Consider the following 25838-nt stretch of genomic DNA (forward strand, 5'->3'; position numbering starts at 1 on the left):
GTTATTGCTGCCTCATCCTTCATGAGTACATTCTCTTGGCATTTCAGCTACTGTGGCTCCATTTCTGTGCTATCTGGTCCTTTAAAAACACAGTCACTTTCAGTATTTTTTAATTTGCATGTTTACTTCCAAGCAACAAAGTGCTTGTATGGGGAGTGGAAAATTTCATGTTTCCCTTGGACAGCAGGAAATTGATTTCAAGCCGTTCTCAGTTATTGTATGCCACTTGAGAGACCTTAATGTTCCAGCAGCAGAGATGAAAGCCATTCAATTTCTGTTACATATTGCTCTGGTTTTGCTGCTTATACTAAGGTGTTACACGAATTTAATGCAACTAGCAACATCAATGGTTTTTAAGGATCAGCCTATTGGGAGAAAGGTCAAAACAAGTAAAGCTGCTTAGAAAACTCAATCTCAGAAGCAATGGACATCATATTTTCTGACACCCCTCCCTTTTGGCTCCAAACTCATTAGCTGTACTCGTTCACCTCATGTGACTTGTGACTGAAATTCTCAATTCTTTCAGAGGCCGCTTGTCAAAGATTGCTGTGCTCTGAAAGGTGCTGTTCAATCAGGCTCTGGAGTGAGGGTAGATGCCATCACAGAGTCTTGAGATCTTCTCACTCTCTTCCATGGTCCCCTCCTTGCTCTGCTGCTGTGTGCAAGATTGAGATGACTTGCTGAAGAACAGAAAGTAAGAGAGTGCAAGGCAGAGAGTGCTCTGGTTGTGTGTTAAATGGACCTCAGCAGTGCAACTAAAAAGGCAAACAAACTTCAAACAGAAAAGAGTCACCTGTTCTTGAGAGAAGGTACTCTAAAAATGACCACAAATACAAGTATTTAGGAAAGATTATTTCCTTTCTATGTCCCGTTTACTTAATGCATCTAGGGGCAAGTTGTGCATTGTGTCAGCTTCTCTGTTATGTCAGCAAACTCTCAGCTTTCTTCTTTGTATAACTTTCTTTCTTTTCACAGACTAGCTGCCAAGTTAGTGGTGTGTCTTTTGGTATCTCCTGTGTCCTGTCTCCTCAGTATCCTGTCATGGTGCTGAGCAATTACTGCTTAGGCTGTGAAGTTGATTAGTTTATGCCCTTGGCCCAAGGCTGGCAGTGCCAGCAGCAAGGGCTGACAGGGCTTTGCCCAGCTGGGGCCAAATCTCCACACTAAGTCTGTCTGACAACCCACAGGCATAAAGGTGAAAATTAAATATGTGTGTTTCAGTAACAGCTGTCTCAGGGTGTTTGCACAGCCAATTTTGTCACTTAGATATTTTCTCCTCTTTGTTTTGCCTCTTGTCTTGTTCCTTCTCCCAAGGCACAGCAGCACTGCTCCCTCTCCTATCGGCACCATACTCCTACATCAGCAGAGCACAGAAGCCAAGACAGCAACTACTAGAAAAGCATTTTATTCTTGCATACTTTTTTGGTCTGTCTATGCCAACCAGTACAAAAATCTAATTTGCAGAAGGCCAGCTGGCCAGTTTCTCCTAAAAGTTTCATTCTGACCCTTCCAAAAAGTACTAAGTGGTTCAGGTCACAGCTGAAGAGGACAAGCTGGATTTAAATCACATCAGGCCATGCTTAAGATATCCAGAAGCAATTGCTGCACAGTTTCAGAGTGTGCAGGCCTTTCACACCCAGAACATCACTGACGTCAATGGAAACTTTGGATGGTGATGGAGAGCAGTGATGCTGTTGACTCCGGCAGTCAAAGCCTTGAGAGTCGAATGTTTGGGTTTTCTCTGCCTCAGTTTGTATTTGCTGTCCCTCAGCACACGCTGAATGCAGCACAAATGCTTGGCTGCATTTACCTCAGCACAGCCCTGGGAAATAACAGCGGGCCTGTACCCTCACACCCCATGCCAAGGGAGGACAGGCTGCCTGTGGGACTTGTCCAAGCTCTCGCTGAAAATTTGTGATAAACCATCACTATGGACCTCAAATCCAGCCTCCTGGTGCCCTTTTCAAGTGCTTTCCATGGAAAGCTTTCCATGCTTTTAATCTTTGCAGTAAATGAAGTACTGAAGCATTGCATAAAGGGCCTCTCCATACTGCTGGGACCTGCAGGGAATTGCCTGATCCAGTTGGGTTACATTAAAAATAAGGTGGGTTTGTGGTTCAGGTTTCCTTCCAAAAACCAGTTTGATTAACTAACCTTTTAAAGGCCAACATTAGCAAACCCATTCATACTGGGCCATGCAGGACACAGTTTAGTTGTGACTTTAGTGCCAGTGCATCTCCCAAGCCACCCAAAACACAGCCCCTGCTCTTTAGTGCAACACCCATCTGCAGTGGGCAAGGAAACAAAGGCTCTGAGGCAGATCTGACAGCTGGGAAGCCTTCCCCAGAGCTGGGGTGTGCTCCCCAAGCTGGGCCCAGGAGGCTGAGGAGGCCGGGGATGCTGAGGAGCTGTGGTGATGCTGAGGAAGCTGGGGATGCTGAGGAGCTATGGTGCTGTGCTGTCCAGGAGAAGCTGCACCTGCAGGGGTGAGAGTTCTTCCCTTCAGGCACGCAGAGCCCCAGGGGTTTTTCTAGTTGCTTTTCTAGTTGCAGCTGCAGAGGATAAAAGTGAGGAGCAAGGGCCTTTAGGGGAATGGTCTCTCTGGAGACCCAGCAGCCCCAGGGCACTTCCATGTGACTGGTGCAGCGGGAGATCCTCAGGAAGGTCTGAATTCATCAGCACTAAGTTGGTGCCAGCAGTCAGCATCCTGGTTTGGAGGATGGCAGCAGCCATGAGGTGCATGGTACAAGCAGGAGCATTCCTGCTGGGCCTAGGCATTAAGGACATCTGCTCACCAGCCAGTCTCCTGGGATGAAAATACCTGCAAGTGCCTGCAACACCTGGCTGTGCCAGCATGCTCCTTGGACTGGGCACTCCCTGTCCTTGTTGCTCCTTGATGAAGCCAGGAGGAGGAAGAGGTGCACAGTTTAACTAGCAATCAATGGTCATCTTCAAATTTTATGGCCAGCCATAGTCACTGCACAAATTGGATTTAAAGAATCAATGTGGCATTTGCTTTGGGCAAGAAAGCTGTTTTAAGGGAATTACAGAGCCCTGATATGAATTCCCTATTTCATTCTTGGGCTTTTTTGAACTCTTGAGTAAATGCTGTCTGATGATGTGGCGCTGCTCATTTTCTCAGCTTGCTCTGCAGCTCCCTAAGGATTGTCATTGCTTCCATACAGATCATTAACTGCTCCTCACACCCTTCCCTGCCTGCCTGTGCCTGTGCCTGGCTCTCCGTGGTGCTGCTGGAGCTGGCAGCCCAGCCTGTTCTCCATTTGGGCCTGGTTCTGGGTCCTGACATACTCTTCATCACAGCCCACTGTGCAAATGGGTCAGTTCCCTCCAGCTCATCCTCCAGCCCTGGCTCAAACAGCAGCAGGAGCTGTCCCTCTGCTTGCACTGTGGGCATGCCAGTAACCCCCAGGAGCCTTTGAGGCTTTCATTCCCCTCCTGGCCTCTGCTCTGCTGGGCTCTAACAAAGATTTGAGGCCAGCCATGGGTGCTTCACCAGATCGAGTCAAGGGCTGCATTTCTCACGGGCTCAGAACATGAAGGTGCTTCACAAAGCAATCTTTGAGTGTAACTAAAAAGCTCATTTCTGTGTTCAAGTGTGATGCCTGCCTGGTCTGTGGGTGTTTGGAGCTTGCACATAGCAACAGTCTTACATTTTATTTGTATAATGCTGGTTGTCTAGACGAGCATAAAGTACTTCAGCTCTGGGTACCTCTGGGGTCTAAAGGCAGAAAATGTTGGATAATTCATGATAATTTCAGCTGCCTGACTGCTGAAGGAATCTTGTCACATTAAAAGCTTCTTCTTGCCAGGAATGCTTTCTGCATTTTCTGAAATGTGGTTTGGTCTTGTTCTTTTAAAGCTTTTTTATTTAAATGTTAGTTTAAACAGTCTTTCATTAAGGTTTCTGAGTCTGTTCTAAGACTTGTCTTGAAAATATGTATTCAGGTGGTTTGTAAGATTTGTATTATTTGCTTCTTTTGGAGCCATTCTGGTCTATTATGTAAATCCATAGCTAAGCATTTCCTGGGACCATTTATTGTGCAAATGTTTAGTATGGCACGTGTGCAGTGCTGAGCAAAACCAATTGCTTCTGTCTCTCTAGTTCAGAGAAGGTCAGTCTGTGGATTTTTTATTTCATTTAATTTTTTCTTTCATTTAAGAGAAGACAATTTTCTCATTCCATTGCCTATCAGAATGTATTTTCTGCAAATGAGCTGGAAACTCCCAGAACAGAAAAAAGTTTAAAGGCAGAACACCAGCCCCAAACCAAGTGTAGAAACAAGTAATCAAGTCAGTCTCAGGCACAGACATTTAAAAGGGGCAGCTGGATGCTTGATTGACTTCTGTGGTAATTCCTTGCATTTAATAATGTGCTTACAGAAAAATGTGCATGTGATGATGGGCATTAAAAAGCCATTAGAGTATTTCAGATAAGCCACCCTTTGTATCCATCTCCAGAATCCAGGGCTGTCACTGGCGCTGATGTTCCCTCCGGGGCTGCAGTGCTGCCATTCCCATTAGGAAGGGTATAAGGAGGCTGAAAGGCCAGGGTTTGCAGCCCTAGTTCAGTGTGCAGCCCCAGCACAGACAGACTGGGTAGGTACAGACAGACTGGATGAGTACAGACACCTCTGAGGAGCCATAGGTCCTTGGCCATGGGCTGCAGCATTCCTCAGTGGGCACTGCAGGCAGCACAGCAGGCAGGGCACAGCAGCACACCCAGGACAGCTCTCAGACCTGTGCCACAAGAGAAACTTGTGCCCTCCCAGCACCTGGAGGCAGTTTTCCTGAGGAAAAACACAGGTACCCAGGTTTTGTTGTAGGAGCCTCAGAGCAGCAATAAAAGGGCAATAAAAGCCATGGCAGGAGTCCTGGGCATCTCTGTGCAAAGTGCTGAGGCCAGCAGGTTTATTCACAGCATTCATGATCTGGGACACACCACAGGAGCCTCCGTGCAACTGTTCTGCTGGCATGTGAACCTGTGGTGACTCAGGAAAAAGGCGCTCAGGGACTGTCTTGATAAGAAACAGGAGCTGGCTCTAAAATAAACATGCAGGAAAAGCAAATCCCCATCTCTCTGGAGGTGCAATCAACAGGCAGCCCTCATCCTGCCACTTCAAAGCACACAGGGACTTTGCTTCTCTGTGCCCCAGCTTGCACATCTGTAAAATGGGCTTCATGAGCTCACCCTTTTCTTGCACTGGTTTGAAGTCCACCCATCTGAGAGGCTTATTTTGTCATGGCTACTCTTTGGGTCAGTGCTGGCTCAAAGGGGAAAGAAGCAAAGCTGGAGACATGATCCTTTTTTCTGCAAAACACATCTTTGCTTTCCTGGAGAGCATTCTTGAAGAATATATTGAGTTAGCTTGCATTTTATCTGTACAGCAGTCATACTTGCCTCCACGTGTGAGCTTAATGCATGAGAGATGCTGTGATCCTAACAGGATGAATTACAAAAAACCATCCTTGTGGGGTTTTTTCACTGGGAGAAATTAAACTTGAGTCTAGTTTCCTTCTCTCCTATTACTGTCAACACATCTTGTCTGTCTGCTTTTCTTTTGCTCCTACAACTGGTTGCAAGTCCTCCCAGAAGACATGGCATGACATTTTAGTCCACGTCTTTTTTTTTTTTTTTGTACATTGAACAGAAAATGTAAGACTGTTGCACATCTGCAGATTATTTATCCATGCAGGCCTAATTGGTGCCGGGATTAGCAAAACACGTTTTGCCTGCCAATCTCTAATCAAGAAGAAGGATTCACTGGCACAGTGGTGGCTTTGCTGTGCTCCAGGGAGGTGATGCTCACTGCTGAAAATCAGAAGCAATTTAGCCAAATTCAATTTGCAGGTACAGACCTTGCAAGGTCAAAGCAAGAAGCACAGTCTACAAAGAAATAATATTACCCTCTAAGAACAACAGCAGATCCAAATCTGTTTGGGAGGAAGAGGCTGCAGTGTGAGCACTGAGACAATGAAAAAATTCTAGCAAAAGTTAACAGTCTGGAAAGGAGAAATAACTGGCTTGTGCAAAGTACTCCCTGAGGATGTGTATTACTCCCAGAAATTTTCTACTTTAGTGCAGATTTTCCAAAGATGTAATGGCAGTTTCAGTGGCTTACAACCCTTTTTAGCATAGGTTTGTCCTGCAGGGAGTATCAAGAGAACAAACCCCTGGCCTGGGGCAGCACACTCTGTGTACTTTTTCTCATTCTTGTCTACCTTTTCTCTTCATAGGTGGGATTTTCTTTTTCAGAATAGGGGGGAAAGCATTCATTCCAATGTTGGCAAGATTTTATAAATCCATTTGCACGAGGTTCAGAGAAGTGGGGAAGCATCACGACTGCCTAGCAATGGTTAAAAGACAAAAGAGGCAGTGGAAGGTGAATAGTGTTAAATATATAATTGTTAACTCAGTGGGGGAAAAGTGGAGCTTTACTGTCATATTTCATTTGCAAGTTTTATTTGAATGCAGCACCTGCTTTCCATATAATTAACTCTTACTTAGCACAGAATTTTGGCACTGATGACTTCTGATTTACTTCACTGGGGATGCTTGATTCCAGTGATGGAGTTATTCTGCAAGTATTGTGCTGGAGACTTGCCTAATGGAGTAGAGCTAATTTGCCATTTGCTGGGTTAATGAAGACACACGCTAAAAAGAGTGTGAAGAACACGACCTAGTACATGAAAGCTAAAGAAACCAGCAAACAATTTAGAGTTAAGACACTAACAAAAGATTGCTGTGCCTCAGGCTTTTCTGTAGCATCTTTTATGCTACAGAATTCCAATATCCTGGATACAGAATATCCAATATCCAGAATATCCAATTCCTGTAGTACCGTAGCAGCCTTGAGGTTGTCTGAACATGGATGTGGCACTTGTAGGTGGAAGCAAACTTTTCTGTATTGCTGCTGTGGCAATTAAACCAGCACAATTCCCTTCCAGTCTCCTTCTCTGACATTCCATTCCAGTCTAACACAGACCATAACAAAGGCTGTTGCCTTTGTTAATGCCTTCCATTTATATTTTAAACCAATTGCTGTGAATACAATGGAGTGCCAGTTCATGATGGCAGAATTGAGGAAAATAGTGCAGGAAGATGGTTTATCTCCAAAAAATGCAGCATTAGACCCTGCAATGTCACAGCTCCCTGCTGTGTGCTGCCACCTTACCTGCACACATCTCCACACTTGCAGGAATTTACCCCTCACATAGAGGATTACAGAGAATACAGGGGAGATGATCTCAGCAGAGGGGCTCTGCAGGGCAGCTTCTCTGCCAAAGAGAAGCCATGCTCAGCATGAACTGGGGATCCACAGGGTCAGGGCACACCTGAGCTTTGCATCTGCTTTCCCCTGTAGCCCTTCTGGCTGTTGTCCACACCCAAAGTCCCCCTGCTTCATGAGCAGAGCAGGGTGTTCCCAGCAAGCAAAACTGTATCATTGAGAGAGTACCAAAGCAGCCTCTGGTTTGAGGAGGAAGGTGAGAGCAGCAGGTGCAGGATTTCTGGTGATGTGACCAGGAATAGGTTTGGTCAGTCTAAGATGACAATTTCTCTTTTAACCCAATGTGGGGGTTAACATGGTGGGTGTGCCTGTGTCTGTGCTGGTCCAGAGATTATTGGACAGCAGGAACAGCTGTGTTCAAATGCTCTGTCCAAATATTTAAGCTGAAGGTTGCTTTTTCTGGAGTCATCCCTGACTGTTTTGAGCTTACAGTGTAGGTTCTACCACAGTCCTGCCTCACTTCCCATAACTATTTATCTACCATTACTCACTGAAAACTCTCTTCATCAAACTCTTCATGGTATGGCTTCACAAGCTGTGCTACAGCACCAAGGAAAAATCAGTAAGCAGTGGCAAACCTGGGGAGACAATTACTTGTGAGAGATTTATTGTATGGCACATGGTCATTCTGGTGCACAAAACATGCCACATTCTCCCAGATGCTCCTCTTGCTTTGCTGAAGGTGCCAGGTCCAAGGCAGCATCTAACCCATCTGCTGGAGTGCCCCTATTTGGAACAACAGGGTGCATGGCTGGCAGCACCCTCCACGTCCCTAGGAGTCCTCTGTGCTGGGTAAGGAAATCTGCCATGAGGAGGTCTCCTCTGAAAGCTGGAGCCAGCCTTTGAAATGTAATTCATGCTTGGTGAAGCCAGCCAGAACAGCTAAAAGGAGCTGTACATTGGTATTGTATAGGGCAAAGAGAGATTCCCAAAGTGGGCACTGCAGCTCAGGGTCATGATCCGTGTCAGGGCAAGGCTGTCCTTTGGGGCACTGTGCTGGATGCTTTAGGGATCCAGGCTGTGATTCCATAGGAATCCAGTGGTATTTACTAGACAAGAATCAGGCCCACAAAACAGTAAAAGCACATCTTTCTGCTATATATGAAATAGTGATAGCCAATTCTATATGTGGGGAACAGATTTTTGGCAGGAGGAACTTTTTTCCCCCAGGATGAATCCCAACATAAATTCCATTTTTGTCCTTTCATTTGAGTACAGCCTTCCTGTTCCTCTCATACTACTCTTGTTTCATGTCATTTAATTGTGCCTCTGCCTGTGGTTTTTTGTTTTGAGAGCATGAGGCTGGCTGCCTATGACACCTGGCTGTGAAACCCTCCATGGTGTCTTAGGAAGCAGGTTAAATGAAGTTTGGGACTGGCTTTTTCAGTGTGCCTCTGCTTCCCTTTGCACTCCCTGTGTCCCCTGTGGCAGGTGGCTGGGACAGCCAGCGCTGTGCAGGACTGGAGGCCAGACCTGCAGTGGGTGTAGTGTTTGTGGAAGGGGAGAATGGATCCTGCTGAGCACAGGCAGCATCTGTCAGGGTCATGAGCATCCCTGAGCAGCCCAGCACAGCTCCAGCAGGTGGGAGGTCAGGCTGGGGTTTGCAGTGCAGATGGGCAGCTCTTCTGCTGATTCAGAGAGGCAGTTAACAGGTTTGGCAGGGAATAGGCTGCTGCCAGCAGGCAGTCTTGCAGAGGACAAGGGACACTGAGGGACACAATGCAGAACCAGCAGCTCCAATGAAAGAGTCCATGTACAGCAGCCAAAGTACAGGGGCATCACACCCAGAGATGGGCAAGTTCTGCATAGCTATGATTTGATACAAAGGCCTGGCAGGCAACAAAACCCAATAAACACAAAAAATGTGTTTCCTCTGCCTTGCAGTCTTGCTGTAGCAGATGTAGAGTTGTGGATGCAGAGATCTGAAGAGGCTCAAAGAATGGATGGGGTTTTTTAGGTATTCATCTGGTACAGACCTGTCTTCTGGGAAAGTGGATCAAAATAATGCTTTCATCAGTGTCCAAATAATGATCTTTACATGCCCAGTCTCAGGAAACAAACAGCTTGAAATTCATGACAGCAGTGAAAAACTATTTGTCCATCATTGTCAGCAGGAAATTTAATTCTGGCCAGGTTTTGTCAGAGCACCCCAATAAAGAACTTCAGGGCCCGGGGGAGGTTGCAAGTTTGAAAGGAGCAATGGCAGTGCAGGCCAGGGCACTGTGCTGGCTGCCCCACAAACACCTCGCAGGCTGCTGGCACAGCCCCAGCCCCCAGGCTGATTCATCCCTTCTGTGTGTTCCTGAATTTCCATGCAGCATGGGTTCCCCCCAGCCCTGCAGCCCCATGCCAGCCCTGCCAGCAGGGCCCAGCTGCACCCCATCACCTCCTGTGTCCTGTGCTACATTTGGGACACAGACAGACTGCTGGTGCTTCTGCTCTTTGGGCCCAGGCTGAACCTGCCCAGGCTGCCTCCTGCTCAGGGATTCACAGCATCCCCAGCCTGGAGTGCACACATGAGCCCCTGACTCCCCACTGCTGCTCCAGCTGCTCCAGCGTGTCCCCAGCTGCTGCCATGCCATGTTCTCACCTCCCACAGAATCACACAGAATAATGAGGATGGAAGAGACCTCTAAGACTGAGTCCAACCTATGCCCTAACACCTCAACTAGACTATAGCATCAAGTGCCATGTCCAGTCTTTTTTTAAACACCCAGAGATGGTGATTCTACCACCTCCCTGGGAAGAGCATTCCAGTACTTTATTACTCTTAGAGTGAAAAATTTCTTCCTAATATCCAACCTGTACCTTCCCTGACGTAGCTTGAGACTGTGTCCTCAGGCAGCTGCCTGCCACCCCCTCCTGCTCCTGCCCTGATGCTGCTGGAGATTTGAGCCAGGTCCCTCCCCCTGGATGGAAAAACCCCAGACCAGGCTCCTGCAAGGCTTCTTCCAAGCCCCACACAGCAGATCAGCTTCCCATGGCTTCAGCAGGAGCAGGGAGCTAGGGGCTTTGGGCCTTCAGCATCCAGGTGCCCACAGGGGTGAAGGGGGGAGGATGGCCCCACACTGCTTCAAGATGTTCACACAAGAGAAAGGACTGACGGGAGGAGTGAGATTTCACCTCCTGTCATCACCTCTCCTTTGCTCTTTCTTTGCAGCCCCCTCCCTTGTTTGCAGCCCCTGCCTGTTTGTACCCTGTGCAGGTGCTGGCTGTTGCAGCAGAAGCTGAAACTTGTTTTTTTCCCTCTCTTTAAGGTGTGTGCCTCTCTTTCCCCAAAGGAAAAGAAGAGGAGCAAAAAAAGCCATATATTTGCTGCAGACTGTGACTGGCTTATGTAATAACACTGCCTTTCTCTCCTTGTTTTAGGGAGTGCTGCCGATTTTTTGGAGACAATGGCTTGACTTTGAAGGTGTTTTTTACCAAGGCAGCACCCTTTGGTGTTCTTTGGACACTCACAAACTACCTTTACTTACATGCAATAAAGAAAATAAACACTACGGATGTCTCCGTGTTGTTCTGCTGCAACAAAGCTTTTGTGTTCTTGCTTTCATGGATCGTTCTGAGGGACAGGTTCATGGGAGTGAGGGTAAGTGACTCCTTATCTCTGTCTCCCCTCTTCCCCCTCACCCCTGTGTCTTTCCTTTACCCCTTGCCTCCTGCCAGCTGGTTCAAGCAGCACCCATGCAGACAGCTGTGTGGGCACAGAAGTCCCTGTGGAGCAGGGCTGCATCATTCCCTGCATCCTTCCCTGCAGCCTTCTCAGGTGCCTGTGAGCTCCTGGAGCCCCTGGCTCCCCCAGCCCAGTGCCTTTGGGCACATTCCTTCAGGAAAGAGGTGACTTGCTCCGGTGTGTGTCACAAAGGATATGTGCTGTGGATGTGTGTCAGCCCCTGCCAGTGCCCTCCAAGTGACCATTCCCAGGCTGCCACCAGACCTGGGTGTTTCTAACTGTGCGTTCTCGCAAGCCCTGCCTGCACACAATGCCCTTCTGGTCCCATCCTGGGAATTTACCAGGGCCCTCACCTTCCCACGTGTGACAGCAGGCTTGCAGGGTGGGACAGTTGTCTTCTGCATCCCCTGTGTCAGGTGCAGCAGCTGCAGGCAGCAGAGGAGAGCTGGGCTGCCCTCGCCTTGCCATGGCCCAGACGTGTCTGCACGTGTCACTGATGGAAGGTTGGTGTCCACAGTGAGTTGCATCTGTCCAGCAGCACAAGGCTGCTCTTCTGGTGGTGGTGGCACCCCAAATGTTTGCTTGCACCTTTAGTTCTGCACCCCATGTGAATGCCTCTGCAGCAGCAGCAGCAGAGCCATGTGCAGAAGGTTCATCAGAAACCCCCCAGGTCCCTGCTGACCCTTTTGCCATTCCAGCAGCCCTCAGCACATCACATTCTTGGGCAGCAAAGTGGGTGGATGGGTAACCCATCACCCCAGGGCCAAGGAGCTCCTGCCAGGGCCAGGAGCAACTGCAAGGAAAAGGCACCAGTGAGTCCCTCTTTCCTTGCTTCACCAATTGATCTTAATTAATAATCAAGATCAACAGCAATAACTGTAATTATTCCTGTCTCCTGCCCACTACTTGAGGAGCTCCCTGCTCACCCACCTTGGCTGGTGGTGCTAAGAAGAGGTTGTTGCCTGGAATAGCTGAGAGTTAACTTCTCAGGAAGTATTCCTCTCTGGCAGGAGAATTTGGCAGGAGACCTTGGCCAGCCTTTCAGTGGTGGCAGCCAAGAGGCTGCTCAGGGGATGATTGCAAAATGTACCTGCCAAAAGCTCAGCGTGGCCAGCTGGTGTCTGCCCACCCCTCTGCCCAAGTAGCCCTACCCTCAAAACAAATTAACTGTGATTTTTGAGTGCAGAAGTAAGACTATCCTGAAATGATCCTGGAGCTAGGGTAGTCTTATTGTTATCAAAGCTGGATGTGCTGATCATACTGATAAGTGAAAATAAAAAAAGGTATTTTTGTGTCTTCATCTCTCTTGTGGCACTCTCAGCTGTAGCACTGGTGGGACACCAGGAGAGGTGGTGTGTGGAGGAGTGACCACTGCAGTCTGCCCCTGCAGCCTGTTCCTCAGTCTGGATGTGCCACCTCCCACCATGGATGTGGCTGTGGTGTGGAGGGAAAGAAGCCAACCCGTGTGTGCAGGGACACCCACATGGGCACATACATGCTGGAGCACAGGTGCTTCTTGGGCTCTCCTGAGTTGATGGAAAAGCCAGGATGGTCAGGGACTTTGCAGTCCCTTGGGAAGGTTGTCTTGTGCCATGGCAGGGAACATGCACTGGGGGATGAATCCTGTTCTGTTTGCCTCCCTTCTCAAAGGGGCAGAAGGAGGGGAAGGAGCAGAGAAGCAGACCCAAGTGCTGGTCCTGGCCATGTCCAGCTGTCTTTTGTTCCCTATCTGCACTACTTTGGGAAAGCAGCAGTGAAGCAGAGCAGCAGAACAGGGGCCAGAGCAGTGGTGGCTGTGTGATACCCCTGCCATGTGTTCCAGCCCCTCCCCGTGGAACCTGGCACTGGTGAGAGTGTGGCAGGAGGGCTTCCTGAGAGGGAACCCAGCTGTCTCCTGAATGCAAGAAGGAACAAGCTGTCTCCTTCCCAGGTGGCAGGCCAGCAAGGGACCTGGGTGCAGGGAGAAGGGGTTTGCAGACAGACGGGGCTATTTGCTCTGAAGCATTTGTGGCACCCTGACCTGTGGCAATGTGAGAGTGAGGAGGCACTTGTCCTTGGACATTGGAAGGGCACATGGCAGCACAGCAGATCTGCCACCCAGCTTTGTGTGGCACGGTGGGAGTGCCAGGGCACTCCTCTCTACATGGAATCTTTGGAGAGAATAATTTTCTTCCCTTCTGTACAGCCCATGTGAAAAGCAACAGGCAGAGTGTCAGTGCTGGGGGACAGCCTCAGGATGACCCCAGTACACTGCCCTCTTCCTGGGACTGGCAACCAGCAGGAAAGACAGCTGCTAGGGCTTCCCTGGGAGTGACCTGGGGCTGCACCACACAGCCCCACATGGTGACTCGGGGCCACACTGTGTCAGTCAGAGCTGCTGACCCTCCTAAAGCACCCTTTGAGAGGGTATCAGACAAGGCTGCAAGGGGGACAGTGCCCTCCCACACTCCAGCTCCATCCCACACCAGTGCAGCAGGATGGACATGCCACAGCCAAGCTCTGACTGCACGTTTGGGTGTCCCTGTTCATGCCCACTGACAGAGGCAGGGTGAGAAAGGCAGCTGCTCAGTGGGGTTAAAGCAAGTACAGTTATCCTACTTGGCCTTCAGAAGGGCAACTGCTTGCTCTCTAAGCACATAAATCACAATTTAGCTGGAATTTAAAGTAAGAACAATTACAAGTTCCCATCCTTGCCATTCAGGTACTTTTAAGTGTCTTCATCTCCCCTAATGAAGTTGAGCTTTTCCCCCTTGCCCTTCATTGTGCCCAGAGAACAACTGGCTGGGCTGGGAGCTGTCAAAGGCACAGAAATGATGAAGCTGTGAGTGCCTGCAGCACTGCCTCTGCAAACCCTGCAGTGCTGAGACATCTGTGGCACTGTGCTGTGAGCAGCCTGTCACCACCACTAACAATGTGCTGGATAGAAAGGCTGACAGGCTTTCAGAGAAGGTGTCTGTGGCACCCCTGGCAGGTCAACAGGACACTGCAAAGGGAGGCCAAGACTCATCTGACACTTGTGACACACTTCATGGAAGAGGCAAGGACCTCTGCCCCAGCAGAACTGTTTGCAGACTGCATTTATTTGCTTTGATCTTTGACTTTGTTTCCCTCCATGGTACAATGAATAAAACAGCTCAGGATCCAAGAGAGCCATCACCTGTAAGTGCCTCCTGTGTACATAACATACAGACAAGCACATCTGCCTGTGGCACTTGGAAATACATCTCCTAGCAAATCTCAAACACAGGCTCTTGGAAGGTGCTCTGAAGCTGATCAGCTCCTCATGTTAAAAGCAAAGCTGGAGACTTTTCATTCTGCAGTTCATGCATGCACCCCCAGGTTTCCAGTGCAGAGGCATCACAGCTGCCTTAGGGGGATGAGCCAGGCTTCCTCCTCCCTCACACCTGGAGCTGCCAGCTGGGTGCCACAGCTGGAATGTGGTTGTGGTTCTCCTCAGCCCTCCAGTGAAGGCTGGACAAGCCCCACACAGCTCACAGGAGGACAGCCACACCTGCAGCAGATGCTACAGGAAATGCTGCATCTTCCACTCTTTGTCAACTCATGTGTAGCACAGGTGATGTTGAAGGAAGGCACAGAGTTGCCATCTTTCAGCTAAGCCTGAGCCATGCACCTTGTGGCTCTCCCAAGAGCCACAGCAAAGGGAGTCAGAGCAAAGGTGCCTCTGCCCCAGAAGCCTGCCTGCACCAGCTGCCTGTAGTAGAAAAATCTGTCTAAATAGGAAAAGCCTGTCATGATATTTCCTCGTGAGACTTTCCAGCCTCCAACAATTTGAGGCCCAAGGACTTCCTGAGATGGAAGCAGTGTTTCTATAGCTCATAGTCGTTGATGGAATTTTTTTCTTCCATGAGTTTATCCTTGTAAACTTTTCACATCCACAGGGTGCAATGGCAAAGCTTTCCTTCACCTAATTATGTGTTGGGTGAAGGCAAATCTCTTTTTCCTTGTTCTGCACTTGCCTCATGCTAGTCTCATGCAATGAACTTTTTTCTTGTGCTTCTGAAGCCACACAGAATGTCTGAATTTTTAATTGACAAGCACCAGCACACTGGTGAGAGAACTGCCCCGCACTGCTGCAGAGCCATGCAGGAAGGGGTTCTCTCTTTGCCTTAAAAAGAAGCCTGTCCTGGACCATAGGGCTCAGTTACACCATCACAAAACTTCACTTTACGAATTATGCACCACAGCTGTGCATGGAGAGACCAGATGCCAACAGGGCTGCAAGCCAAGATGCTGTATCTGAACCTCTCCAAATCTGCAGTGTGGATATCCAACCTTTGCACTTTGTACTGGGCTCCACCCTGATCAAGCCATAAATCAGTATTCTGTCTTTTGCCATCCTGCCATTATACAGCAACCCCTGTGGAGGAATTGATACGGTTTTGTTTGCAAAAATGGGCCATTTTTGTTAGGGCAAATTGAAGGTGTTGATGTCAGTGTGAGGGAAGGATCTGATTATCTGGTGTATGGGTGTCCCCTGGCACCAGCCCCAGCTCAGCCCAGGGAAGAGGCTGCTGGTGCTGCGGGGGTTGGGACCTGCAGCTGGCAAAGAGGTACCTCACCACACCCTGCTGATCAGGCAGCAGCAGAGCTTCGCACACAGACCTTCCCCTGCAGCCCTGGTATATCTCTGATGGGAAGCAGGAAAGATGAGAGGAGGCTCATGGTTGTGTAGGCAGCTGCAGCCTGTGGATGGGGCTTAAAATCCCAGTCTGGTCCTGCCAGAGGGGGCAGCTGGCTGGCACTTACCCATTTGTGGATCAAAATAAACTAATACCTGAGTCATCTTGGAGGCATCACCTTGAGTGTGCAGCCAAAAGGCACGTGCTGTAAGCAGGGCATCCCCCACAGCCCTGCAGGGCCAGGAAGCCTGGGCATACAGAAAGCCCTATTCACCCCAGAATTAACACCCTGAGAGGCTGAAGGACAATCCCAGAGAAGCCAGGGCTTTCTTGCACACCCTGGTAAATCGGGGCAGCGCATCCCCTGCCTTTGTGAATGTTCCTTCTGTTTGGGAGACACCCCTCAGGCGTTGCAGTGTGCATAGCTGGCTGGAAAAAACCTCCTCCTACTCCTGAAATGACTCGTCTAGACTGGAAAGCAGTTGTATGAATTTTATTCCCCTGTTTATTTCTATAACTTTTTTGCTCCAAAACTTCAACAGGACTCGAAGCCTTTTCTGCAAGCTGCAGGGAATTATTACTTGTGTATTATTGTCATGCACAGGCTGCAGGCACCCACTGATGGGGAAGCTCAGTCGGAGGCACTGAGCCCTGAAGTCTGGCCTGTCACACATGCCTGGAGCAGCCACTCCTTTGCAGCTCTTCCTGTAGCTTCCCTGCAGCCAGGCAATCCACAAGAGCAGGCAGCATCTGGTATTGGCCCAGGCTTGCTACTATTTTCTACATAAGAAGATGATGCAGATTTACTGTGCATGTAAATCTGCATTGCCTGTTTCTCCATCGTGGGGGTTGTCTAGTAACACTTTCTTGCTTTCTTTCTTTGTCTCCAACCAGATTGTGGCTGCTATATTTGCTATTGCAGGGATAGTTATGATGACGTACGCCGATGGGTTTCACAGCCACTCCGTTATTGGGATAGCCCTGGTGGTGGGCTCTGCCTCAATGTCTGCTCTCTACAAGGTAAGCACACCTGGATCTCTCCCCCCAGAGAGATGCCTGCCACCCTCATCACTCACTTTGGCTTTCAAACCTCTGTGCAGTTCAGTGCCATGTGCCCTTCTTTAAGAGCTCTGCCGTAAACACACTGCTCTGCAGCACTGCATTCAGGTGTTCCCTTGCTTTGATGTCTGCTCTCTCTTAGGATAAAAACTCCTATTTCCTTGGAATGGTCTTCTCCAGTGCTCCTCCAGCAGGGGGAGAATTTACAGACATCCCACCTTCATAAAAAATGAAGCTGCTTTTCCATAGATCCTGGATTCAAGCACTCATTCTGGAAGCACCCTGCAGAGATTTAGTTTCTCTGAGTCATTTGGTTACCTCCCCTTGCCAGTCCTCCTTCAGGAACAAATGTAGCCTGTGTTGGGCTGAAAGCATTGCTTATCATGGAAGCAATTGCATCCTTAACATGCAGAGCACGTGCCTGTGAATCAAGACCTCATCCTGAGCAGCTGGGTAAGCTGCACTATGTGTAAGATGCAGCCTTCTCTGCTGAGCAGAGCCATTTCACTCAGCCTGGGACACTTCTGGGCACTTGCCTGTGTGCTGCTCGTAGTGCTCAGAGCCACAGCCCACAGTGCGGAATAAGCATTTGTAAGTGTGGTTTGCCCACCCTGGCTTGGATGTGTAGATCAGGAGGAGGTGTAGACATCTGGTCTCATGAGTTGCACTGTACCAGTCATCCAACAGGAACTGGCCAGGAGAGCCCTGCAGCCCTAACACCAGCAGTCCAGGGAAACTGGCCAAACTGAGAAGCATCTGCCTGTGCCCCTCAGCACCGTGCTGTGATACTTTTTGCTGACTGTGTCAGATCAGACCATGTCTTACATTAGGAAAGTCAGGAAGTTTCATACAGCTCATTCCTCTAATAGAGCATTTCCTTGCAGGACCAGAGACATGGCCCACCAGACCAGAGGAAATAAAGGCTAGAGCCTTTGTGTTCCCTTTCCCATGACCCTGCCACTCTTTCTGGGAGTGGGAGTCTCAGGGCTGCTCCACCAGAGCCCGTGCACAGGAGGGTGGTGGTGGCAGCGCCAGCAGGGTGTCACCCTGCAGTGTGCTCTGCATGCCAGGACAGATGAAGCTCTGCAACTTGTTGTGCAGCACATGCTGCTGCCACTGCTGCTGCCACTGCTGCTGCCACTGCTGCTGCTGCCACCCTGCTCTTGCTTTCCAGAGTCTGGCTCAGTTCCCATGAGCTGTGTGTGCCGAAGGGACAGGCAGATCTGCAGGCAGACAGGTCTCACACGTGCAGCAGAGCCCATCTGGGGTAGGAGGATAGGTCGAGGTGACCCTGCTGGGCGTAACACAACAGCTGTCCTCAGGTGGCAATGAGGAGTAAGTGGCTTTTGGGACATTTTGCTCCATATTGCAGAGCAGCATCACAGCTGCACTGGCCAGTGATGGGATGGGGGAATGGCAGAGCCCTGCTGGCACTGCAGCCCTGCAGCCCTGCCTGCTCTATGTAGGCAAAGGAGAGAACTGACACTGGTGGGGGGACTGCCAGTGCTGCACAAACCACTCAGTCACAGTCCATTGGCTGTCCTGGTCTGCAGCCAGCAGCAGAGGAAAACTGTTCCCAAACCATGGTATCCAACAGAATCTCTGCAGCTCTCTGGTGAAAACCAGTGCAGACTCCAGACAGGACCTGTTCACAGGCAGTTCCCCAGCCACACATGGGCTACTCACAGCCCTCATTTCTTCTGGTTTGTTTTTTTTCTTTTCCCACTAACAAACCAAAGCTTTTAAATCCCTCCCTGCAGTCCCATTGCCCAGGTTGCATCTGCACTCTGGGCCATGGGGCTGCTGCTCTATCTGCCTCCTGGAGATGAGTTCCCAGGGAGAAGGTGGAAGGACAGCCAGTCAGCATGGACTGTGCTTGTCCAAAGCCTGGGCCAGTGATGTCTCATGCAGGGAGATTCTTCATCTAGTCTGCTTCATCTCCTCCCCCTGCCCTGCTCCACAGTCTTCTTAATGTCAAGTTTTCTGGAGGTGAAATATTGAAGGGTCTAAGCTAGGGCTGAAGGGTCTAAGTTAGGGTTAGTGACCTTTCCTTTCAGGACAGGCACAGACAAAGGTGCTGAATGCCCTTTCTGCATGGACTCAGTTGGCAGCTGCCCCTGCCTGTGTTCCAGGGGTGCCAGAAGGGGGAAGGCTGGGCCACACAAGCTGCTCACCACAGTTCCACGAGCAGCCATCCCGGGTTTCTGACAAGCATCCCTGCACAGGTGCCAGAACAGAACACCAGCCCTCCAGGGATGGTGGTGCAAGAAAATTAAACCCATGTCTTTTCCTCTTTTAGGTTTTATTCAAACTTCTTTTGGGCAGTGCTAAATTTGGAGAAGCTGCCTTATTCCTGTCTGTGTTAGCTGTCTTCAATGTCCTCTTCGTTACCTGTATTCCTGTCATCCTTTATTTTACCAAAGTGGAGTACTGGAGCTCTTTTGACATCATTCCTTGGGGGAACCTCTGCGGATTTTCAATTCTCTTATTGAGTGAGTAGATGGGGGAGCTCTCACCCTGCTGGGGGTGGAGGAGTGTGCCAGAAACTGGCCACTGGTGGAAACTGCAAGCATCTCCTGTACTGGAGCTGTTTTCCCTTCTCAACTTAATTATTAACTTGAGATATTATGCGAGGGTCTATTCCTAAGGCCAAAGAAGACCTCGCTTCTGCTATTCTTACCACACCAAAACACAGTGGCTCTCTTTAGAAGGGACTGTGGAACTAAACTGTGAAGCTTGTCCCAACATGAACTCTGTGTGACAGAGACAGGTAACACTTGCCTGGGCTGTGATGGAAGCAGCCTGCTGGGAGGGGTATTATCTGGGGCTCATCAGCATCCCCACAGCAAGGAGCTTAGGCCAGGCTTGACAAGGCCAGACTCCAATGCCTCTGCTGCCTGCAGTAGTAGCTAATTGCTACTCCTAAAGAGGAGGAAACTTGTGAAATTATAGTGTTGCACAGTGACGGAAATTTTGATAAGTGGCAATCCTCTCTTCTGCTGCCACTGCTGTGTCACCAAAGGAGCCCAGAGGGGAGGGATGCCAATCTAAGTTTTAAAGGTAACCAGAAACATGATGTTATCCATTGTTAAATTAGGTGTGTTGACTTGCTGCCACAGTTGGTGCCTACACTGGATGATGGAATCCCCTCTCCTAAAATATTAATTCCCACTGGAAATAGCTCTTCTCTACCTCTGTCTTGAGTCCCAGCTCCTTTTACCCTGAACAATCACAACTTCAGAAGTACCTCCAGGTTACTTATCAGTGGACTCAGAGGAAGCTGTCTGTAAGAAAGTGGTGCAGAATTTGGCAAGCAATCCCTGGCATGTGCAATACATGGGTACTACTGGAAGACAGCTCCCAACAAGCTCAGTATTGGCAAGGCTCTCCTGAGTCTGCTAAAGCTGATCAGCTTAAAACAAGGGTGAATTTGATCCAAAGCAATTATTAATTTGTCATGAAACACCCCACAAACTGTGTATGGTATTACAATGGAGTGATATTATAATCATTCCATAGTAATGATAGTATAATTTCATTGTATGAAATTATATTTAGCAAGTTCCTGCCTGGAAGAGGGTTAGATTTACAGCATCTTCCACCTGCAACTGGAGGCAGCTTTTGTACAAAAAAGCACCCAGACAGAAGCTCCTGTTCAGCTGGAATCTCCCAGATGAGGAGTGTTAAGTCTTTCAGCAGGGCCAAGGGGATCACTAGATCAGTATGAAGAGTGGGAATTACTGCACATGATGCTGAGAGACAGGCTGTACCCAAAACCCATCCTGATCCTGCCACTGGGCTCCAGAGGGATACAGAGCTCCCCAGAAACAGCAATGTCGCAGGCAGGTGGCCATGCAGCAGACAGAGCTTTGTCCTCTTCAGGAAAAACAACAGATGCTGATGTACCCTTTATTTGAACAACAAATAGAGTAATAAAGCATAAGTGTTTCAAGTGACACTCCTTCTGCCTAATTTCACTGTACTAAAAGACATTTTTCTTTCCTTCACCAGCATTCAATATTCTACTAAATTTTGGAATTGCTATTACCTACCCCACCTTGATTTCTCTTGGAATTGTATTGAGTGTCCCAGTGAATGCAGGTACGATTTTCTGTCTTTTGCATCTTAATTAATACATTAAATCTGTGGCCTTTCAAATACACAGCAGGGATGAAAGAAAATAGATTTATTAAACATGTTTTGCACCTTCTCTCAAAGACTTACAGAGATGACACTGATCAAAAATTTATTCTTTATGCGTTAAATATGTGTTGTTATATTACATGAATATTCATAATCCCTAAAATTGGTTTTTAAATTACTGTCCGAACAAGCCTGCATACTGAAAAACAAAGTAGATTTGAAGACATTCATCTCTGGGCTGGAATAAAAACCCCTGGATAAAGCAGAAATCAGTTCTTAATGATGTCTTCGAGACAGGCTTAACACTAAATTCAAACAAATATAATTGCTTACATTTTAGAGCAGATATGTAATAGTAACTCTGCTTGCCTTAGTAAATAACACTGTGGGTGTTTATCAAGAACACTGGACAATTCAATTTTGGACATGGCATGGTATATTTTTCTGACAGTTTTTCTGAAATTTAGTGAAAGCCAAGAGACTGCAGAGTCTGAGAGGGCTGGGCAGGGGAGTGCAGGCACAATCCCAACCTAAAGCAGCTCCTAAAACCCAGCACGCTCAGCTGGCGCCAGGGTGCAGGTGGCAGCTCCCAGCTTCACACTGACTAAGTGCACACAGAGCTGGGCACTGCTCTGGCCCATTTGGCTACCAAAGGTGTGATCCCTCCAGAGTGTGTGGATGGCTCAGCTTGGGCAGGGTCTCTTCACAGGGCACTCAGGGTGACAAGAAAAATTTGCAAACAGGAGCTGCTGTACAGGGAAGGGGAATGCCCCTTTCTCTGTGTCCCTGCACCTCAGCAGGAGTTCCTGCAATGTGGGTGGACGTACCCTGCTGTGTGCTGAACCAGCAGGAAAGAGTGCCCTTGCCATCACTGCCTCCATGGCCGTGTTCTCCTGCCACAGCCAGCCCTCAGAGCTGGGGAGGCGAGGGGGAGGGCAGGGGATGCTGTCCTAAAGCCTTTTCCCATGTAATGAAACCCGTTCAATGTCCCACACAGTTGTTGATCACTACACCAGTGAAATTGTCTTCAATAGTGTCCGAGTCATCGCCATCATCATTATTGGCCTGGGCTTCCTCCTGCTGCTCTTGCCAGAGGAATGGGATGTCTGGGTAATAAAGCTCCTCACACGTCTCAAAGTCCGGAAGAAGGAAGAAATTCCCGAAGGGAATGGAGACATTGCTTCAGGACTGCCTAATAAAAGCCGGAGAACTCGCCCTTCCATGTCATCCTTTGCTCATTAAATGCTCTTTTTACCAAAACTTTGTGGTTAACGTTATATATGATGATGCAAAGGTCTTTTCTTGGGAAGAAGCACACCTGTCCAACACGGTGTACATACCTGTACAGTTTTGATATGATCACCATCTAAAGCATCAAGCCTTGGCATGTCCAGTTTGCTTGTACTTTTTTCACATCTGACCTTTCACTTAAGTAGTACACTGAAAAAAACTGCAAACCAAGAACCTCTCTTCTCTTTTTAAATGAATGTAATATATAGTCAAAATATATTTGCATAGGCTATTTTAAAGAATGACTTTCATGAAAAGCAGGGCAGACATTTTGAACATTAGGTACTGAATGATGCATTGCACACTGTGATTTAAAAGAAACAAATGCTATGCTACATCACATGTTTATTTTTGACCAGAGCTGTACTTTGAAAGTTTTCAAGGAGCAAAAAAAAAGGGAAACTTTTTGGGGGACGGGAAGAGGGGGGGAAGAGCGGAAGGAAGATTTAGAAATCACTCTATGTAGGTGAGCGCATGTTGCGCTGCAAACAGGGAAAAACAGGGAAAATTCAAGCGCAAAAAATGCTTGCACTAAAGCATAGAGAGAAAGCAGTCTAGAGCCCAAATCTCCTTATTCTGCAAATGACTGTAGTCCACGTTTAAAATCATGCAAGAGAAATCCAGTGCCTTCTACAGAACTCTTGTCTTTATCCACGCAGAACCAGGTCCTGCTGCGAGGCACTTGCAAGGGCAGGGCTCAGGTTGGTGACCCCGGCGGACCCCAAGCTCCCGCGGCCACCGGGACGTGCCTGCCGCGCACGCCGTGGCTCCTGTGGGAGCCTGGGGCCCAGGGCACTGCAAGGGCGGGCGCAGGAGACCTGGTTCTCTTCTCACCTCACAGGTTTGACCCCTGTGCGGAGCTGCGCTTGATCAATGCCAATGTGGGGAAGGGAAATCTCGGTCACGTGTGGGACGATCCGACGGAAAATGATCCAAGGGGCTGGCAAGAGCGTGGTTGCTGATGTACAGTCTGAGAGCATGGACTAAGGGGGTGAATCGCCAGTTGCTTTTACTCCATAATTGTGAGTGTTAAGAGTTAAAAATGTAAGATATTTACATCAAATGTAACACTTTTTATGAAACTTGTAAGCACCAGGATGTTTACTTACGCGATTTTGGTTCGCCATTGAATTTCTATCTGTGATAGATCACATGCTATGTAAAAAGGGGGGGAAAGGTTATAGTTTACTATTTTTGAAGTTTACATTGTTGCATACAAAATTAAAAGTGTTCTTTTGAACCGCTGCCATAGCCTAAGGTCCCTGCTGCCACTGAGGTCCTCTTTGTCTCAGGCAGGGGTGGCATCCACTTCAAAACATTTTAGCAAATCAACTTCAGATTCCATTATCTGTTTGGCAAAGCTAAATAATAAAAGATTTTAAACTCAGCCTCAGTCAATGCTATTCTTTTCCTTCTCTTGACTGAACCTTTATTGCAGTTCTCCTGTGGGTGGTATTTGGCCAAAGTGATCAGAAGGGAGAGACAAACATCAAAGCAACAGAGGCTGCATCTCATGGCACTGCTAGCATGTCTGCCCAAGACAGCAAAGTCTGCTCTACAGTACCTGGACAAAGCCATCCAGAGGGATGCTGTTAGGCATCAGTCAGGAAACAGACATCCAGCAGAAGCAGACCAAAGGAAAAATTGATCTTTGAATGTATCAGTGAGCAGCCATATGTCCATAGGCTAACAGGTACTTGGGGCAGCATGTGGGACATGAATTTGTACATTAACAGGCCGTAGTCCACGCTTATCCCCACCATTTTGCTTGATGACCAGACATTAAAGATTTGCTAGCAGAGACTACACCCCCAAATTTTTATATATATTTCTTTGGGAAGAGGAGGGTAAAGGCACAAGACAGGAGCACAGGTACAACTCCAATAACTGCATTGAAGGGCACACATAGAGACTTGACCTCATAACTCTCAGATTTAAGTTTATTCCATCTTCAGACAAATCATTTTGTCATCCTTGAGGATGTCATCCTCCTCAAACCTCCTCTCTGAGAAAGGCCAGAGAAGAATATATCAAGGGTCCTTCCATTTTTCATAGTTCCAGAAAGTGGCATCTGCCGTGATCTCCACTTCATTTTGTTGTGTTTGATGCAGTCTGAGTATTCAAAAGGCTCCAAATGCCCAAACTGCAACTAATGTATGTTTTTAAACAAAAGGGAAGCAGGTTTTTTTAGTTTTCAGTATGGATTGTGGGGGAATTTATGCACCAGAATGGATAGCAGCATTAGTAAAACTGATTTACCAAATACAACTAAGTCATTGGTTCATTGGCTCATCTTTCCTGAGAACAGGCTAAACACATGCAAGGGCTGGAGCTTCAAACAGCACTTCATAAACTCTTCTGAGTGTGAACTAGGCAAACTGGACTTCCCCGTGTGAAGCAATTCTGAGCTAGCCATGTTAACCAGATGAAAGGAGCTACATTTCTTCAGGCAACACCTTGCCCCAAGCATAAACACCTGACTTGACAGTAAGCCACTGGGTAGAAAAACCTTCCAGACAGTGAAGTCCAGGATGTCATTAGGAGAACAAGAATGCAGCATGTCCATATGGTCTGTGTGCACATCCCTAAGTGCCAAAGCATCGCAGGTCTGAAGCTGAGGAATGAAGAAAACTGGAGTTGTTGTCTTTCACCAGAAGGACAAGCCAGAGCAAGCCCCTCTGAAAAGGCATTAGATGTAACTGGGCCACCCTTCAGGTGAAGGCAAGATTGAATTCCTGATCTCAGACTGTGAAAGGATGCCCTGGACAAATTCAGTGCCTTGGAGAGGAGGGCTGAGCTGTGGCAGACTCTCCTGCCTGCCCTCAGAGGCCAAAGCACTGTGTGCAATCCCTGCAGCAGCCGGTGAGTCAGACCCCACACTGCCCTGCAGGGCTGTACCTGCAGCACAGAGCCACACAGGCCTGGAATCAGCACTTTCAGCCCACCATTGCCACCTTGAACCTCCTCCTTAGGCAGAACTGCAGGTCCCTCCAGCATGAGGCTTCTTCAGGTGTCTCTGAAGCTGGTCTCCTGCATCATCGTTGTGCATCTCCTGCCCTGACAGAGCACTGCCAGCCACAGTGTGCACACTTGCTCAAGGGCTGACCTGGACTGGCAACTGCCTGGCCCAGCTTAGCCCTCAAAGTGTCCAGTAACAATCTAGTGGGCTTGTTATAACAGCACATTGAGAAAACAAATCTCAGAAAAGCAAATAGAATCATCAGACCTCTCTGCAGCTGCTGGCTTTCAGTGCTGCAGAATACAGCAGTGAGAAGGCACAGTAGTCCCCCTCCTGCCTTGTGTGCCTTTGTTCTTGTCCTGTTGTCTCCTGATGCTATCTTTATAATAATTTTTTTATTGCAACTCTCCACAGAGAATGCACGAGCCTTTTATCAGCACATGGGTCAGAGATGGGCTTATTTTAAAAAGCTTTTCCTGATCTTCTCTCTAGAATGGCTGTGTTCATATCAGTAGTCTTCAGAAAACAGCCACGAAGGGCAGATCCAACCACAGTAATCAAGAGATGCACAAAAAACACTGAAACCAGAATGTAGCTTAACTGTTTTGGGAGCTGAGGCTAGACTAGCAGGACCTGTAGCTCACCAAGTTCTGGGGCTTAACTGATGTTTCCTGTAAGCTCAGGAACAAATCTCCCATCGGAAGTGTGAGCTTGGGAACAAATCTCTCACCCCCAGCTCTCCAGAGCAGTCTAAAACAAAACAGTGC

The 25838-nt window shown here is 48.3% G+C and overlaps 1 protein-coding gene across 2 annotated transcripts in view; it reads left to right on the forward strand.

Moving 5' to 3' along the window:
• SLC35F3 (solute carrier family 35 member F3) overlaps positions 1–23499 on the forward strand; it is a 162095-nt gene extending 138596 nt beyond the window's left edge. For both annotated transcript variants that reach the window (XM_058020647.1, XM_058020648.1), the window contains 5 exons: positions 10677–10896; positions 16515–16640; positions 18979–19171; positions 20691–20780; positions 21820–23499. In XM_058020647.1, coding sequence (XP_057876630.1) covers positions 10677–10896; positions 16515–16640; positions 18979–19171; positions 20691–20780; positions 21820–22064 — 874 coding nt within the window. In that variant the 3' untranslated portion in view covers positions 22065–23499. The remainder of the gene's footprint in view (positions 1–10676; positions 10897–16514; positions 16641–18978; positions 19172–20690; positions 20781–21819) is intronic.
• Positions 23500–25838: the final 2339 nt, after the last annotated feature.

This window comes from Melospiza georgiana, chromosome 3 (genome assembly GCF_028018845.1).
Source record: "Melospiza georgiana isolate bMelGeo1 chromosome 3, bMelGeo1.pri, whole genome shotgun sequence".
In the NCBI taxonomy this organism is placed as follows: domain Eukaryota; kingdom Metazoa; phylum Chordata; class Aves; order Passeriformes; family Passerellidae; genus Melospiza; species Melospiza georgiana.